The sequence below is a fragment of the Anarhichas minor genome, unplaced genomic scaffold (assembly GCF_050575085.1).
Source record: "Anarhichas minor isolate MPS153535 unplaced genomic scaffold, ASM5057508v1 ptg000136l, whole genome shotgun sequence".
NCBI classification, from domain to species: domain Eukaryota; kingdom Metazoa; phylum Chordata; class Actinopteri; order Perciformes; family Anarhichadidae; genus Anarhichas; species Anarhichas minor.
The window spans coordinates 7393572-7412914 of record NW_027466582.1 but is presented as its reverse complement, the minus strand read 5'-3'; the positions used below and the strand labels follow the sequence as shown (position 1 = coordinate 7412914).

The following is a 19343-nucleotide window of genomic DNA, read 5'->3' as shown; positions in this document are numbered from 1 at the left end:
CATGATCTGGATATAAGGCACATTACAGCCTATGCAGCAGATAATGCCAGTGTCATCTTTGGAAATCACCACTCCGTTTACAAGTTATTGAGAAGTGCCTGTGTGTGTCCCAATGGTTACCTAAACGCCCCAGCAAAGCACAGTGCCGCTCACACAGCTGTTACCAGTGACAAAGACGTCTCTCGACCCGCAGAAGCGTAACTCCTACCCTGTTCGCACTGTTAGCACCGTTAGCTGCGAGCCGCCGGCTCAGACATCTCCATGTTCAGAGTGGCATGTAGACAGGCAATCCCGGCTGTATGGGTTGTAGCTACAGTGAGCCAATCCCACGTATCACCAAATCAAAGAAAGCTTGTTTATTGCTGCGAGCAAATACTTTTTTTGTTGTTGATCTGGGCACGAAAAGGATTGATTGCAGGTATCTACTTGGAGCTGGATTATTTCGGGTCCCTTGTTCTAAAGATCTACAGCCCCTTCTCAGTATCAGCATTTTCGTATTTGTTGACATTGAGTGCCGTGAAATTCTTCGTTAAGTTTGCACACAGTGGCTCTCTCTTCCAGCTGTCTCCTGCAAAGCTGCCCAGCTTCCGATCACTTAAGAGCTGTCCTGTGGCACTGAAGAAGACCCTCGAGGATGAAGAAAAAACAGGAGCTGCTGAGATGTAGCTGGGTAAGTGTCAACACAAACGTACAAGCAGCAACAGCACTTTGTGAAGTTCTATGACTCTGTCATTGCATACACTGACAAATGATTTGGCTTCTCACCACAAAATATATGTGAAACTGAAACTGATTGGCCTCTGTGAGAAGCTCACCATCGCTGACCTTGAGCTGGTTGCTACCCTCAAAGTGACAAAGACAGTCATTGTGGACCAACTCAATCACGAGTTTTGTGCAAGTTGGGAGAAAATACAGAAAAACCGGACAGGATACCGCAAAATCCACCAGAGAGAAGTGGGTCAACTTGATTGTGTGTCGGACTCAAATGTGTTGTTGTTTTCTCTCTCATCATCATTGCCCTTTATGCCTCCTGGCATGTAGGGCAGCAACAAAAGTCTTCCACTCCCGTCTGTCCTGGGCGAGTCGCTGGATGGTGCCCCATGAGTGGTTTAGGCTCTGCATCTCCTTCTCCACAGTTCTTCTCCATGCCTTTCTTGGTCGGCCTCTTTTTCTTTTCCCTTCTGGTGTCCAATGTCAGGCTGTTCTTGTAATATCAGCAGGGTCTTTTCTCAACACATCTCCATCGTCTTCTCATTAGGATGGTCTCTGTGCATTCTTGTTGGCATTTGTCACACAGTTCTTCATTTGAAATGGTGTTTGGCCAGAAAATTCAAGATGTTTGCTGAAACAATTTGCCACGGTTGTCTTTCAAACTCAATTAAATTATTGCTTTGAGTTAAAACCAGCTGAACAGCAGTAGCGTGAACTCATTAAATTGCTGAAATTGTCTCGTTTACTGAGTCGGGGAAAATGACGGCGTATGTGAAATTTTAACTTCAGCTGCCGTTGTTAAAGGAGACAGGCCCTGTAGAGGCTTTATTTTTTTCTCCTCAGACCGCTTACTGATGATGTACAGTAGATGCACTCGGGTGGTAAATATTACGTTTGAGTTGTGTAGAGCTGGATGCAATAACACCTTTATAATATAGCATCTGGTGAGAATGTGTCTCATTTTCCGTGATTGATTGAGCAATCGGTTTTTAATCTGTCTTAAATGCTTCTGCATATACACTTGGATTTGTTGATATGCGATAGCTATCAGATCTGTCCGTGGTACACAAAATGTAAAATGGGGTCTTAAATTTGTCTTCAAAATTGCTGACCCGAGGAAGAGTTTTTCCTTATATTACACGAACAAAACGGTCATTGAATATATGACAGGTTCCCGACAGAAATACTAGCATGTTTGACCACGACGTGTTCCTCCATGTCAGTGACTTTGACCAACAGGAGCACAGGGCACTCTTCCACGCACAACTGTAGAATACGAAAAAGGAATGATGTTGTTGGCGCTGCTATGAACTGTGAAACAGAGGAGACAATTGTTTGTTCTTTCTTTTTTAGGATTTTCCAAACACAAGACAGCCAGTATTTTGGCACACTGCGCAGGACATCTTTGTTTGTTTACATTCTTAGATTCTACCTCCTTCCCAACGACAACAGCAAGCCTCAATCTGTTGGGGACCAATGTGTAGTCTGTATTGTGTCTCAGCCGAGTCATGGTTGACACAGCGACCATCGTCACATGTGTCCTGAGGAGTGAGCTAGTCCACAGAGGAAAGAATAGTATTTGGGGTTTTTTAAACATAAATGTTTGTGTATTTTGACATGATTTGCATGTTTCCTTACTTGATTAGGTGAGACTCACTGAATGAGTTGCTTAAATTAAAGCCAGTTATATTCGCAGGGCTTGACCTTAATTGCCCTTCCTCGCTCCTAGATCCTCGCTCCTCAGGGCAGAAATAAGAGCTTTGGGAATGCCGTCAATATGGCGGCGCAGAACAACTTCCGGTTCAAGCGAGGAGCTAGGAAAAGACAAATAAGAGACTTGGGATGTACCCTTTGTTTGGCTTACTAAGGAAGCACTGGAGCAGGAATGAAGCTGACACACCTGTGCTCAATGAGCTTCTTAATGGTTGAGGTGCTCTCACCTTGATTGGCCAAATTGTGCCTGGGTCCTAGTGCCCCCCTTCTAGGAGTAAAATGCCTCAGTACTCCATTAAGTTTCCATTAAAGAAACTGAACCCCAAGTAGCTCCCGGGTCCTTTACAGGAGCCCATTGCTCAGAATGGGTTAAATACAGATGTCTAATTAAATGTGTGTACCTATATATGTTAAAGTTTTAAGTTGTTGGGGGTTTATTTTGCAAGACAATCAGAGCAGAGCTTTTTCAGGAGGGAGGCTTGAAGAAACAGGTGCTAAAGAGCGTTTCAGACAGAGGGTGAATACAGGTGTATTCAGACAGTCAGTATGAGAAAAACTATGTGTTTTTGAACATTAAAGCAGGTAAACATGTTCCAGTAAAACCCAAAATACAAGAATGAACCTGAAAATTTGTATATGTCCTTTATAACAAGAAAACGAGGGCACCCTTAAGCTATCAAATGCACTTCCTTTTCTCTGCAGCTGCTTGCCAACTACACATATCATATATTTCCTTTACAGCTGTATCCAACTATAAACTCTGCTTCTTCACGGGTAATTACAATTTCCATATTCAATTCTTGCAATTTACACCCAGCTCAAGTTATAGCATAAGGTAAAAGCCAACCATCTACGGAAAGTCACATGAGGGGAGATAAAGAAGCTGTGAAAGATGAAATCAAGAATACCAGAGCATTAGGAGGCATGACAAATGTATTTTATCTATTGGGAGGATGTTCTATGACCAGAAACACATGGAGAGAAAGTCTAGCATAAATACCACGGGCAGGACAGTGATAGGTCATTATTCATCAAACTCATGCCTGTATTTTAAAAAAAAGATGGAAGAGTACCAGTTTATAAGCTTGAACTTTACTGCGCATGTTATCCAAGCTTATTTTTGGTAAAACATGAATGCCTTTTTTAATGTCAGTTTAAGTGACCCTCAGAGTGAAAATAGTTGCAACATCCTTGATCACAGAAGCGTGCCCTTTGCTGTGGCCAACATCAGAGAAGGCCTCGCCTTTTGACAAAGTCTTGAGAACAAGTAATCCAGGAAAAAAGAGGCATGTTTATGGGAAGACGACCACATCCTCCTAAATTAATTAGAAAGTCTTGCAGAGGAAAATACAACTGCAACAGGAGAGAAAAGAGGATGACAAAATCAGCATGTTGAAACCAGTGCCCACCACACCACACCACATGTGTGAGGCTTACCTTACCAAAACTGCACGACCATAAACCACCTTGCATGCCTGTTCATAATTCCTGCTGCTACGGATCTCCAACACATTGCAGCATCAGTCAAAGGAAGGAAGACACACTGGCCAGCATTGAAATGCATAGCTACACACTACAATCCTCACAATTGTAAAAAAAAAAAAAAATTTAAAAAGCAACCTTACTTTGTATTAACTGGCCATTTAAAAGCAGAACATATTTATTTTTTCTTTTCTTTTATTTTGTGGTGTTAATCGAGAATGTTGGTTTATTTAGCACAATTATGCACTTTCGTTTTCCATCTTTGCAGAACAATTTCAAGAGCAGAACCCCTCCAAACCGCAGGCTAAGTGGTTGTTGTTATCTCAGGAAGTGTGAGACAGTATAAAAATGAACATTTGGAGGATTTTACTGTCATGTGCAGTAATTGCAGAATGGCGCCCCCTGCTGAAGTTGTTTCCTTCCATTGCAGAATATTATGCTGAATATAAAGAAATATGTATTTATTATATTATTTACTTGATGAATGAAATAGTTGCCATTTAAAAGTGGTAGATGGTCGGATACACTTATAAGTGTGCATTTAAACGTATATTACACCAATTATATTGGGTTAGTGGTCATTGCAGTCCAGCTCTAATGTTAATGGTAAAGATAAACTTTTTTATAGTAAAGTAATATTCACTTTATAGTCCTCCACGTGCATGTCAGAGGTCAGAGGTCAGTCATAAATGGGCTAAGAATCAGGATTGTGGATGTATCTTCTCAAACCACTGCACCACCTGCTCCCAATCATTGCACTGGTCTCGTGCTGCAAAAAAAAACTGAATTCATCTGCAACCTCAAGGCAGATTTGCTCTCCATGCAAAGCAAGTCTATGACACAGCTGATCAATGTTATTGGATATCGCATTACACCTCCAAGAAGTTGGATCGATTCTCTCTGATCTACAAAAAACAAGATAAATCATCCTGGTGTGAATCACGAGGGGAACCAAATATCCATAACTTTTTGTCATCGTTTTGATCGATACAATTTGCCAGACTTGTGTTCCAACTAAGAAAACCTGTCTGTCATTATACCGGAATCTCTTCTGAGTTAACACAGAGAATTGACTCTTCCGAGAAGAGGTTCGGAGCTGGGTGACAGTGCGCGCTGTCCTTTCAGCACCAAGGTTTTACACCCGGTCACAAGAGTTAGTTTGCGGTTCTGTCCAAGTACTCATTGTTTGGAATTTTAGTTTTGATGAGGCAATATGTTACACTTTTTGACTTGTGGCGCTGAATAAACTTTACTTTCTTAGTTCTGAAACATGCAGATTTTCGTCAACGTGTTTTAGTACTAGAGTAGAATATTCAAGCCTCACTGGTCAGTTAGATTTGAAAGGGGGGGGGGGGGGGGGGGGGGGGGAGGGGTGTCATGGGAAACAATTGCACGCCCTGACTTGGAGAAAGCTGTACAAACTAATCTGAGGAGAAACCTTCTGTAGGCTAAACCTCCACTATGCTGTGTAGTCGTTTTTTCTGACCAGAAACTACAGTTCAATAACTTTAGAAATCGTGCGTAATTCATTTTCAAAGAATCACCCTCAAACGGGGCGTAATTGTGTTTCAATTTCCACGAAAGTGCGCAATGGCTCCAAATGAAGTTATGAGAATCACATTAATATGAGAGCGTTTCCACCGAGATGTGCTGGGCTAATTGGAAATTTCATTGGAAGTATTAGTCGGAACAACGCTTCCTGTAACTGCATATCGCACAAATAAATAGAGTAACCGAAAGGAGGGGGGAGCAGAGAACTTCACACGGCGTTCAAGTGATGGTCAGTCGACTCAAGCGGACTTTCTGCTTCAGGAGTGCCAATAATGCGTATTATTATTATCACAGACGCGGCGGAGTAACCCACAAGGGACAGGTCACCGCGTCTACAAGACGGAGATAAAAAGTGAGCTGATCCGCTACTTCAGCGAGGACGCACACCGGACTTGGAGCACCGGATCATTTGGCTGCTTGTCCACTCTCTCCCTAAAGTCGGCCTGGAGGGGATCACCACAGATGCTCGGCGAATACTCATATGACTTCAGACGCTTTGATTTTTCCCACAGAAGAACAGACTTTAAGGGCACATATTTTTTGGAGCAGCAAAAGCAAGGACCAAAAGTTGCGCACAGTTCTATATTTCCATGTTTGGACTCACGGAACCTTATCACACAGTTTGAAAAGGCTGTATCGGCCCAAAGGTAATTGCATTTTTATCATCCCATCACTTAGGCATATTTATTTAATCATAAGCAATATTTTGTTATATAACGTATTGATGCTCTTGCTCGTGTGGTCTTTTGTATTTGTAATTTGTTCTTAACTGTCTTTTGTAAAAAAATTAATCTCGAAATTCCTTAAATAAATAAAACACCTAAGCCACAATACTTATGAACTTGTAGCCTACTTCTATTGGTTTATGGCCAACATAGTATTAATACTTCTTTAACGATTTTAAATAATGTATAGCAACATTGTCTGAACTACAATACTTTGATAACAATAGGCAATGATGCGGGATGTGTGACACAAAAGTTTGAGAGAAGATAGTTTAGAGACTGATTAACGGAACAAAGTAAGAACATTGTGATAGGTCTATTTACTTGACAAATGATTCCAACTGTGATTTTCTGTGAATGAAAGATGCATTTGGACAAGCCTGGTCCATCAGTCATCAGTTTAAATACTCCTTCGCCATGCATGTTCCCAGCGGGTGCAATGTGAATCTGACATCATCTTGACATTCATGCATCGATCTTTCTTGCAGGTCTACAGTTCAACTTTTCCCCCCAGAGGCGATTGGAGAAGTAGTTCACTTGTTCCTCTCTCTCTCCACGGGAGCTATGAGCGGACTACGTAAGCACGTCACTATGGGACTGGTGCTACTGATGTGCACGCTGACAGGTCACTGCGGCGAGAGCGCGCCCTCGGCGGCCCCATCGTCTGCTACTGCAGCCGGCAGGGAGGCGCAGCAGGACTTGAGGCCGATGATAGAGATCGCGAGATACGTGGAGCAGAGCCGGGGTCGCCACAGCGCGAACAGGGAAGCCCCGTCAACATCACGGACGAGGAGCTCTCCGGTGGAACCAAAGGATTTAAACAAATTGAAAGCAGACAGAGGCGATCAGGTTGTCGGTGAGTGACATTATCGTCTGGGCGGGACCCTAATGTTGGATGTCAAGAGGATGCTGTAGCCTCTAATGAAGGATGTAGCCTACTGGAATAATACTAATCAGCAAAATCATTATAGACTGATGGAACTAACACGAGATAAAGTTAAATGGCTACTGCACCACATTTAACTCAACACAACTGACCTTAAGTGCTATCTAGCAATGCAGATATTTGGTCGGAGGCAGAAATCTAAAAATCTGGAAACAAATTAAACAAAAAGCATCTGCATGGCTAGATACCACCGGAGGTAAGTGAGAAAATATGCTTTTCACTCATAAAGATTTCCCGTTTCTTTGTTTTCGTTGGCCTCTCACTGGATATCAAAGTTTACCCAGGTTTTAATTGACAAAATCACCCCAGTTCTAGGTGATGGGATTAATACCCACCAGTAAAGTAATGTTAGTCTTTTTTTTTTTTTTTTTAAGAGGCAAATGTCTGTGCTATTTAAAGGCAGCTATGTAAACCTGAAACTTATTTCCCATCTTCTCTCTTTCCACAGTCGTATTCCCCAGAGATCTCAGAAAGAAGGAGAAATTCCTAAAACATTTAACAGGTGAGGCCACTTCTGTGTCACTGGCATGTTATGCAAGAAACAGAGCAGGGAGGATGGCTGAAAGAAAAATAATATAAGAAAAGTGAATGATAGCCTCACATACTGTATTGGCTATAAAACATGTATAATGCTGGAAATGTTCTCACAGCCTGCTGTCTTCCCTTTCAGGTCCGCTTTACTTCAGTCCCAAGTGCAGGAAGCATGTGTACAGACTCTACCACCACACCAGAGACTGCACAATACCTGATTGTAAGCTCCTACACACAGAGGAATGTCTCTCTTTGTCAGTCCAATGTCATCACACCGTGTGAAAAGCATCCACTCATACGCAGGTCTCTCCTTTTAATCTTCTCTTCTCAGACTTCAAAAGATGTGCTCGGCTTCTCGCAAGACTAGCTGGCAGCCGACAGTGCACAGAGGGGTAGCACACACAAGGTACTGTAACATACTCTCCTCTAAATCAAACATGCTTCATGCTGTTTAGGGTTAAAGATAAGATGCATATAGAGGACATATGGTTGAAAGGATGGTGTTTTACACCTGTTAGATATATCCAGGAAGGCCAGAGTATACTTTTCAAAAGATATATGTGACAAGTTGGAAGTTGTGGAAGAAGTATTCAGGTCATCAACCTGAGTACAAATAGCAATACAAGTAAAAGTCCTTCCTTGGAAATGTTAAAGTAAAAGTATCATCTAAATACTCAAAGAATCCAAAGCGAAACTACTCAATGCAGAACAATTCCCACTGTAGGTGTTAATTATTAAACTTTAAAAATATATATATTTTTTGGTCATTTACATCATTTTGGGGGCACTTTTTGTACTTCATTTGAGTATTTCCATTTAATTAATGTATGTATACCTCTTCTCTACTATATTTCTGGGGGAAATATTGTTAGTTGCTTTGCTGATTACTATTTTTTATACTAAACACGAACACTTTACAAAAATTTGGCATCGCTTGAAATAACACTAATCCAATAATACGATAGTTCAAAAGGGGCCATTCTACACTACTTGTAATGCAGTATTTTCACATTGTGGTATTGCTGCTTTAAGACAGAATCCTGTGCAGGTCAGGTCTGCAGCACAGCTGCATGTCCGTGGTGATATGTGTGCTGTGCCGATACACACATGCCTCAGCAGCAGCACAGTGGTAGTTTCGTGATTTATTGTGATTCTTTTTGGCAAGCAAATATTTTGCTACGGGCTGCCAAGTTGGAGACAGTGCTGAATTTCACTTCCTCTTCATTGCAGGTTGAACGCAAACAAGTCCTCCACAAGAAAGAAAACTTGGGGAATAAGTGCCTTGGACAAGTGAGAGGGAAGCCTAAAATACTCTGAGCAGCCCTAACTGACATTAGGCACAGTATTGCCCCATCATTGAGGTCTGCTCTGCTACCGCGTGGATTAATGCCTCCCACCACTCTGGCTGCGCCTCGATGGATGTCCGTCACCACGACGGAGGCAATCAGCAAACAAAACCAGACCAAGATAAAGACGGTGAAACTGAGGAGTGGAGAAAGAAAGAAACAACTGGCTGAGAGAAACAAACACGGGGCCTATTTTCCTGCTGGCATCCAAAAAAGATGTTGCGAAAACAAAACAAAAAGGGATTCCATATTTTTTATTTTCTTAATTTCTTTCAGAAGAGAGCAAAATCCAAATGTAAGATATATTTTATATGACTTGCTTTCTGCGATTGGTTTGGTCCGTATGAGTGCTGTGGGTTGAGCCCATCCCTTCTACTGCTGCACATACCCATTACGCAGACAATAAGCTCTCACAAACCCCGGGCATCAGTCACGGCATAGTTTCACCCACTTGTGCTCACACTGAGAAAGAACTGTGATAAAATTATTAATTGCATTGACGTTTCTCTGTGTCTTTGCGAGAGAAAAAACAAAGCAAGTGGCGGTTGTAAGCGCAGCCCTCCTGTGGATCTAAAAGCTATATTTATATATTTGAGTTGTCATAAGGTTTCCCTGTACAGACTATAGGCCATATGAAACAAGAGAAATATGTACATACTGTAAAGCATAGGAGGAATCCACCTATCTACCATAAATTAAAGTGACTGCATTCATGAAATGGCTGTTAAATACACATATAAATTATAAGATTGGTACGAATATGAGTTGTCCTTGTCTTCTGGTGCAGCGTTTTCTATACTTTCCTTCTTGAAATGTGGAATGTTCCCTGATTGACCACATGACTGGACCGAGTCCCGCGACTACGGTGAACTTCACGCTGCAGATCAGCAACGATAAAAACAGGAAAAAAGTTCATTTTAAAAGGGCCGGTCCAACAAATTCCAAAACAACTTATTCTCCCCCTTGACTGGTGAAATTGTGTTTTTATTGTTATTTGAAATTTGACAATTACTCTATACAAAGACTTCACACTAAACATTTTTCACTGCCACTACTTTATACTCCAAAAGTATGAACATTGTTCACTGTGTAACCTGATTATCCAGGGCAATGTCTGGAACATAAGCCCCTGTGAATAAGTAAACTGTAGTCTTTAGGTCATGTTTTAAGTATAAAAAGGATATGCAACATGCTAATTAGTGAGCTGTAGAGGTGTCGGTAGGTGGATATTCTACCATCAGACAGACCCAGGCTACTCGTTTCCCCTACCTTTAAGTATCGATCATCTCATCTAACTCCCTGCAAGAAAGCATATTTCCCAAACTGTCAAACTATTCCTTTAACTGAACTTATTTGAACTTATATTTAACTGAAACTATTATTTGCTTGAACCGCAGTGGATTTGTACAGGATGTTTGGTCTGAAATATTCACTCCTTGCAGTGCTTGTGATAACAGGCATTAGGGAACGATGTTTGCCAAATGCGCCTTATTTCAGTACTGAATAAAGCAGATTGGACCATATTGTGTCCAAAATTCAAAGAAGCACTTTTCGACTCACCCAGACCAGAAGACAGATACATCTGCTGCTTTTGAAATCTTACTCAATTAATCTCCGATTCGCATGTGAGCTCCTTCACAGTTGACGCCCTGCTTGACAAGTAAACCGCCCTAAAACTAAATTCTTTTACATTTGGAAACCCTCCAGTTGGTTCAACGGACCTTTGAGTCCACCCATGTTTAATGATATGCAGCCCTTTCTTAATGTCCACTCACTATGGTGAAACCACAACTCTAGCAGATGAATCGCACCATATGGTAATTTGTATTGGCGCTGATGAGTCCTCCCTCATGGGATTACTACCATCTAACAAGTAGCCAGTGGTGATTGGCACACAGCAGGAAGTCAAGGGAAAAGAGTGGGAACAGATTGGGTTTTCTTATATCTGTTTTTAAATATTTATGAGATATACTTGAAATCTAATAATATATTGTGTTAATAGTGCAGATAAAAAGGAGCTGTAATACCAAAAACGCAGTGCAAAGAAAATAACCCAACCATCAGGCGTCCAACAACATATCCAGACAGATTTAGGCTGGCATTACCTTTGACCTGCACACCTCAGATGTCCAGTCAACTACTATCATCTGAAGGATGTCTTCATACATAGAAACGCTTAAGCATATTCAAAATGTAAAGAATAATGATTTGTGTGTAAAATAAGTCTCCAATAGTCACTCTTTTTTATTTTATTAATCACGTAAATTCAACAAACTTGTCCACGCAGCGTCGTTCTAAATGTACATAATGTGTGGTTTGTGTAACATTTACAACACTGAAACCGATGCGCTTCCTGGTCATCCAATGACATCCACAAGAGCGGTTGTGCTGACATGTGCTTGTGTGACACAGTCAAATCATATTTGGTTAATTTTCTCTTATAATTCAACAGATTTAGTAAAGATCATTTAAGGTCTCATGTTGTTAGGAGTTCTTCTCCAGGAAGGCTTTGCAGCAGCGTGCGCACTGATCGTACACCTTTTCAAAGTCTTCGTCACTCCCCTATGAGATAAAACAGGGACAAAATAAAATGATGGAATGAATTACGTACATACATCTGTTGGATTTGATAAAATACAGCTGTAGATATGCAGGGCACATTCTGTGAAATGGTTTGAAAACACAATAAAATGTTAGTTTCTTACTCAACCATTAAATGAAATTGTTGTTGTGAAGGAAACAGGTTAGCTTGAGCACAACACTCAAATTTGGAAAAATAAAGTACTTTTCTGATTTTGACGTTTTGAAGCGGTAAGCTTTTACTGAAATCTTGATCGTTTTTTATGGAAAAACCTTTACAACCATAGCAAACTTCACGATTTTTAGCAGGTATAATGTTAACCCAAAGACTGTTTATAGGAAGTGGACGAAATCACCGTGACGTCACTCGTTGGTTTGCGGAGTAAGGTTTTGAGTTCAGTGCATTTTGGCCATTCCCATCTTGTGTTTTTGGAAGCAGAAGTGACGAGAGGGTGGAGCTAAGTACAACGGAGCAGTGGATCAGACATTATTCGTCTTACTTCCCCCGAACTAAAAACACGCTGTGAAAGGGTTAAAGCTGCAGCCTGTATTTACCACGTTCATCATCTTAAGTAGCGAATTAGCAACACAAAGTACAAGTGAGGCTGCCGTCATGTCACCGTGCATTTAGTTTTGCAGGCATTTGGTCATAAACCAAAGCAATAAAATGTTGACCTGATTATGGCGCTAGATGAAGTCAGAAGACCAAAGTTATTACAATTCATCTTCTAGTGAAGATCGTGTATCCCGTGCATTTTTAGGAAACGCTTGATTTAATATGCAGCAGAGGTTTCTATGATCAGAAGCACACATTTCCATTAATTTAGCCGCCCTACGGTCAAGTTCCGGCTGCTGGTGAAGGACCACGATCCAGCATCATCCAATACTATTAGGTATCCAAACCGTACCGCCTGTAAAGAGCATCAATAATCCCCTTCTTTTGAATAAAAGCTACCAGCAGACACACTCCTGCTGATAACCGCACAGAAAAATGGTGTTTAAAGCCAAACTCTGAAACTAAATACTACAGTCACATCAACTGTGGTCAACCACTATTTCCTCTTTCATCACTGATAATTTGACTTGACGACCGTTTCATTGTTCCACTTCATCCATCAAGACCACACAGTAAATTATACGGTATATTATTGACAGCATTTCACCACTAATCAAAACTTTACTCCTTCCACTCTGGCCTTTCTCACTCATAACCCCCAAGAAGATGAAAAAAATGTCCAAATCATTTGGCAGGACTTTCAACTGCAGAGTAAGCATATGGGGAAGAAAAGGGATGAGTGAGCACTGCAGACGAAGCTGAACCATTTGTCCAAGCAAACTGAATAACAGTTGTGTTAAAATACTTTATTGTAGTGTTTACTGGGCTGGAAGGGTTCAATGGCATATTTTATATGGATACAAAATGGGGATTAATATGATCAAACGTTCAAAGATGATCAAAGAATCGCCTTAATTATGGCTGAAAATGCTGAACAGAAGAATGTACTTGAATACTTACATAGTATGGGTCTTTAATGATGCGCTGATTCTGTGGGTCATATGAACCAAGAAGCTCAACCTTTGTTGGGTTGTTTTTTACGAGATTTGATCTTCTGTTCAACTCACTGTGAAGACAAGAGAAAGCTGGTAACTTCAGGAGAACAGAAGAAAAACACTTGAATGTTTCAACATGAGACCTCTGGACCAGAAACCAAACCTTCCCTTTTCTTCTGCCATTTAGATATAAGGTGGAACATCCATATCATCCTATATGTATAGCCGTAGTGTTATGTACTTCCAATAATGGAGAGAATGTAACACCACCATGATAATAACATCCATGTGATTAACTTCCTTCCAAAGCACTGACAAACAATAGTATAAGCTTTACTCAGACAACAAAAAATACAAGAATAGAGAAAATGAACACCTCAACCTGTTCAAGCCAATCTCAAACTAAAGTAATAATATGAAAAACTAAAGACGGTTAAACTATTATTAATCGCTTTCAAGGTGACGACAATGAGATGGGCTTTGTAAGGACAACTAAACATGGACAGAGTGCCTTTTGTCTAAGACAGGGTCTAATTTTCTCAGTCTGGTCAGCTTAACATTTGTGGAGGAAAAAAAAAAAAAAACACGATGTGGGAGCGAAAGGGGAAAAACCTGCCCAAAGAGCAAAGACGAGGCATCCAAAGAACTCAGTAAGCTGCTTACAGATCAGATCTGCCGTAGGCATGTGATCTCAAAATGATCCCTAAACGTTCAAAGTATCAAAAAATATCCCTCCCCCTGACCTTTGGAAAGAGCTTAAGAAAGGACATTGCTCATTAAAAGGAAGGCATTCACCTACAAGTTAGCTATACTCAATGTTACCACCATTTTGATGTGCATGTGAAGGAGTAGCACAGATCCCTACCACGACAGGACAACCTAGTTTGACCCCTTTCGAGGCAAATGTTTTCTTGATCCCAGGCTTCCTTTGGTGAGCCAAGACACTTTCAGAAGCTGTGTCAGCCTGCGAGCTACATACACAGATATAATAAACCGTGCTGCTGTGGGCTGAATAAAATGTACCTCAAATTGCTGTCGTCCATGCAGAGAATGTACTCGAAGCTCATGAAGTCGTCGTTGGTCACCTAGAAGGAGAAATGTAGGAAAGAAAAACAAATATTACTTCTGGCTTTGTACGGGGACACAGTACGGCAGAGCCTCTCTATGCTCCTTCAGAGAGAACCGATCATTTCCAAAACAACAATAAAGGCTCTCATAAACCTTAAATCTTTAATAGAATTAAATGTTAAACTAAACGTTAGTGGCGGAGTCCGCCATTCCTGCGCTGGACTCTGTCTTCACACGCTGTCGGGATTTACAGGGAACGAAGCGTGAAGCTAACTCAGTGTTAGTGTTTTATAATTTAGTTAATTGATATCAGACTCACAGTTTATTGTTCACTCTCTTAACCCTGTACAAGAGCTGTTTTGAGGTTCCCCGTGGAGTTTTTTTTAACGCTACAGGATTTTAAAAATCTCGGCTTTGCAAATGTTTTTTGAGGAAAGAAATGTAATCAACATGTTTGTTAGACTACAAGAATACGTAGAGTGAGAATGTAAACATACATTTTGTTTGTTTACAAGAAAACTCCCCAGGGCACCATTACGTCACTGCACATTTCCTACTGCTGCTGTTTCACATTGAAAGCTTTCAACTGGCAGAACACAGGGTGGCTTTTATTGTGACGTGTAATGTATTCGTAACCACGGTTAGCTCTGATGGAGACGTTACTGTGATCTTCTGTAATGTGGTAAACCTCTTACGCCGTTTGAAGTATGAAATCAGATTATTGTTAACTCACTTATTTGTTAAAAAAAAAAACTTGAGTTTAGTGCAGTTAGCCACACTGTAAACAGATGCAAAAGTTCTCTTTTGTTGTTGTTGTATTTCTGACAAAAAAAGCTGCTCAAGGAGCTTTTGTTGGCGCATTAAACCACACCTGCTGTTGCAAATAAACCACAGCTGAAATCTTCAGGATACAACTTTGTAGGGGGGTGTTAAGAAAAGCGTTCACTGTTTATTGGAACGAGAAGAAAACCAGATAGCACCCTGAATAGTTTGGGGTTTTGAGAATCAGTTTATAGGAATGCCAGATGAGTGAAAGAAGAGAGGAACAAAAGACATGAATAAAACTCCTGCGATGCTCCAGACGTTGGTATACAGACATATTCAATCACAGAAACAGCTGTGGCCATTCATATATATAATATCTGGCTGAGAGCAAGCTGGGAGTCTGAACATAGCAAAGTCCGCTAATTCAAAAGAAGATAAGATGCCCGAACCACCTCAACTGGCCCCTTTCGATGTCCCCAACCTTCCTCGATTGTCTCTGCATTATGTCATCAGTTTAACATATTGGCAACTCAATTAGAACACATTGATGAGTATGAAATCTAAATTTTAGCTCTATTAAATCTGATGTTGGGTTGTCAATTTTCGAATAAGGCATCACATGCTCCAAATAATTAGTGATGGATCACTTTGGAGCATGTTTGCTATTTTTCAAACGAACATCTTTGTTCGTCATAGTTCACACAGTCCAAAAGATGTGAGGAAGAAGAGGAAAATATAGAGTAGGAGCAAAAGATAGTGGCAGAAATGAAAAGGGTGATAAAAGAAAAGAGGAGAGAGCAAGAGGCTGTCAAAGCTCATTGTGTAGATTTGGCTGGGTTTAAGCCAAGGGTTGAGCCTCCCCATCCCTGCTTTGAGGAGATTAGACGAGGATCTGACCAAATGGTTTGCAGAGAGACAAACCAACGAGACGGAAGATCTCAAGCACCGGGTGAAACCCCCGAGTTCTCTCAGGGAAACATAAAAAGACAGAGGATAAGCCCAAAGGCCCTATATGGACAAAAATGTTATTGTAATTTCAGACCTGTTTCAGGATTTGAAACTAACACAATACAACAACTGCTAGATTGTCTTCATCAATATTTCATGCACACAGGTGCCATCATTTTACAGAGCAGTATAGAGACAGACCTGGCCAATGGGTTCACAATCAAATAGACATTACGCGTGGGCGGTTTCTATTTTTTTATACCATCATATCTTCCTGATATTTCACTGAGAGGTGCCTGATCGCTTTGTCGCTAAAATGAGAACAGCTGGTCCACTTTAAAAAGGTCAGCCCACCTTAAATGAGCCTGAGCCTGAGCCAAAGTTAACTTTCCCTGCACCGCTACGTTCACAGCTGTAACGTCACTGCTAACGTTACGCACACAGTGGGTAGCTACGATACCGACGCATCGGTGGGCTGAACGGAGATGATATGGCAGACTGGCAGTTGAATAAAATCATGTGGCTACAAACTGCTTTTGTAGTTGGAAGCCTAATAATTCCAAAATACCCCAAACACGTCCTGTAACATCATCCCCACCACTAGTAGTCGCCATGTTTCTGAGCTGAGCTGCCTGTTTACCCAGTGGAGAACGACCTCTTGTGGCGCATACTGTGAACTACGATACATCACATCAAAACAGCACAATAGAAAGCAGAGCGGCTGTATTCATGACGGTATTTAAAATCATACCGTCGGGATTTTTGAATACCCTGGTATCCGGTAATACCAAAATACTGCCCAAGCCTCATACAAAAAACATATATTTCCAACATAATAACACCATTTTCGCAAAATACATAAGCCTGTAAAATGATGAAAACTGCCATTTTTAATTGATACATTTTTTTACATTTTAAAGCTGTAAAGTTAAATATGGAGGGCTGTTGCTGCACTTCATGTTTTAAGACAAAGTTTAAACCTGTGTTGTCTGGAACAAGTCACTTGATCTTTTAACACCTATTTTTGTGTCCTTACATGTTGAACCCCCGGCTGTCTCCTGTGGATTTCAACCGAGCTATCACAGGAGGTCACTGTATCTGAGGTTTAAGCTCAACCAGCTGAACGTTGTTTAGAGAGAGTGAAGTACAACTCTGTTCAAAAAGGCATTTCTACTGTTCTAATCATTCAAATACGAGATAAAAAGTCATATATTTCACCCCACATGGCATGATTTAGCCATATCTGATATAAATGTAATATTGTGGAAGCACTCTAAATGTGACAATCATTTAAGAAGCCAAATGGAGGCAAATAAATGGCAACGAAGTAATAATTTACACATGCACTGAACAGGCCACCAACTTGCAAGACAGGCTCCCAACAAAGCTTAATTTTAAGAAACACAAGCAAACTGAACAGGCTTCGTTGTTACACAGACTTGTGGTATTTGACATTCCTCTTAAATCTGCAATGTTGGCTGGACCTTACATCCAGTTCAGCTGAAGTTCAGATGAACCTGTGTTTGTTTTGACAGAGCAATCGTGTGGCGCTTAGTATGCAGCTGCAGGTTGAAGTAGAAATAAACCTGTATTAAACTAGAAAAGGCTACAGTATGCTAAGTGACAGATTAACAGCACCTGGGTGTCTAGGAGGCGTCATCTTACAAATATCCCACTCATACACACAAACATGAATGAGGTGAGAGGAGCCACGGGACGTCTGGTTGTACCTGTCGGGCCCTGTGGCTCGTCTCAATGCCATGCTTCCTTAGGCAGGCCAGACCGCGGGCATCCGGTGAGCTGCCTATATTCCAGTCAGATGTGGCACCACTGTCTATGACCCACTGCAACAACAGAGAACAAAAAAGGGGGCGCTAACTACCGCTAAGAGAGATGTAGAAGTGAGTGGTCCTACCTTCCTGGCCACATGCTGCATGGGCACGCCATGACTCTTCATGCAGGCTTGACCGCGGTGGTCTGGAGGGTTTCCTATCTCATAGTTGGAGGTGGCAGCACTGTCTATCCTCCACTAGACAGAGTAGAGCATGGGGAACAATAGCACAGCAAAAATGGTTCATACCCTCACGTACAGATATGTGGCGGGTCATACAAATTTGTACTGCCATTAGTTTCCCACTTATATCAGTTAAAAGGGAAAGTTGGGGTGTTTTGCACCACTTAAAACATTTGAACTTACCCTTTTATAACAGTAATCAGGGCAAGCATGCTTTGGAAAATGGTCAGTAGTGTGCAGCACTTCTATTCTAGATTCTATGCTTGATACTTTGTTTGTGGTGCTATTTGATAACTGTGCTCCATAACATACTCCCAGAGAAAAGATTTTTAAAAAGCTCTCTTTGTAAATATATCAGGCAGAAATTGTCAGTAGACATAATATGTCAGTGACCTGTATTATAAATGTTGTTTCGTATGATGTAATGATGGATTAATCATGACATTACCTTGTCCACAACACCAGAGTCTGTTGCCATCTTACTGAAGACTGCTTCAGCGATTGGGGATCTGCAAATGTTCCCTGTCAAAACCACAAACACAACAAATGTTAACGCCATGTTTTTAAAACTTAAAAAGGAGTTTAAGAACAGTTTTACCAAAAACTGTAACACTTAATAGTATGATAGTGCAAAAGAGAGTACAATATCTGTGTCCAAATGCCTCTCCCGTTTGGGGAAGAGAGGAGTCGAGGATATACATATACAACGAGAAGGGCCGCAGGTAAAGATACTCAGCTACTCAGATACTATGATGTTTTATCACACCTGGCTTTACACCAGATGTACATAAATGCGCAACGTTACCGGCTAGCTAACTAATTAAGGTGCTTTTTGTAACAAAACGTTTATTTGAAAGTTCACAGCAGCGACTTAGCTAGCGGGTTACTGGTCATATATGATGTTTGTTTCACACTCTATGAGGATTACATGCGCTTCTTTGGGGTAAAATGACTTGTTATGAGCTCTTACCCAAGCAAACGAACAAAACAGACTTCTTTCCAGTGGCCGCCATGTTGTTTAGACGGTCTTGTATGACGTCGCAGGTGGTGGCCAACTCGTGCCTGAACAAAAACATTGAAAACCTTTTTAATGAATGTGGAATTTATTGATTTTGTGAAAATACTGCAGATATAGAGGATTTGTAAAACACAACATTCCATCATTGTTAAAATTATGAAGTGCTCTCTTACCATGGACTGTTTACCAGAAACATTTTCTCAAACGCTTATTTCGGATAAATTTTTCAGTCGTCACAAATAGTTACTAATTATCTTGTAAATTAAACTTTAAATTAGTTTAAAACTATTGGCCATTGTCATTTGTAAAATGCGATGCACGTATGCAACTATACAATCAACATTGCCCATGCACAACATTACAATGCTACTTACAAATGAATGCATCAGAAATA

At 40.9% G+C, this 19343-nt stretch overlaps 2 protein-coding genes across 3 annotated transcripts; one reads left to right on the top strand and one right to left on the bottom strand.

Annotated features, from left to right (window-relative positions):
• Positions 1-6545: 6545 nt before the first annotated feature.
• On the top strand, positions 6546-8055 carry alkal2a (ALK and LTK ligand 2a). The gene is made up of 4 exons (XM_076083822.1): positions 6546-7038; positions 7577-7630; positions 7799-7879; positions 7991-8055. The coding sequence occupies exons 1-4, from the start codon at positions 6747-6749 to the stop codon at positions 8053-8055; spliced, it is 492 nt and encodes a 163-aa protein (XP_075939937.1). The 5' UTR covers positions 6546-6746.
• A 3176-nt stretch (positions 8056-11231) lies between these two features.
• Positions 11232-18986, bottom strand: acp1 (acid phosphatase 1). 2 transcript variants are annotated; one of them, XM_076083820.1, is made up of 6 exons: positions 18902-18986; positions 18380-18453; positions 17833-17946; positions 14160-14221; positions 13102-13207; positions 11232-11567 (listed from the first exon to the last, which is right to left on the bottom strand). In XM_076083820.1, exons 1-6 carry the CDS (start codon positions 18942-18944, stop codon positions 11490-11492), a joined length of 477 nt encoding a protein of 158 aa, XP_075939935.1. In that variant the 5' UTR covers positions 18945-18986; the 3' UTR covers positions 11232-11489. The 2 variants fall into 2 exon arrangements, with proteins under 2 accessions (XP_075939935.1, XP_075939934.1); XM_076083819.1 differs by lacking the exon at positions 17833-17946 and adding an exon at positions 17648-17761.
• Between the last annotated feature and the right edge of the window lie 357 nt (positions 18987-19343).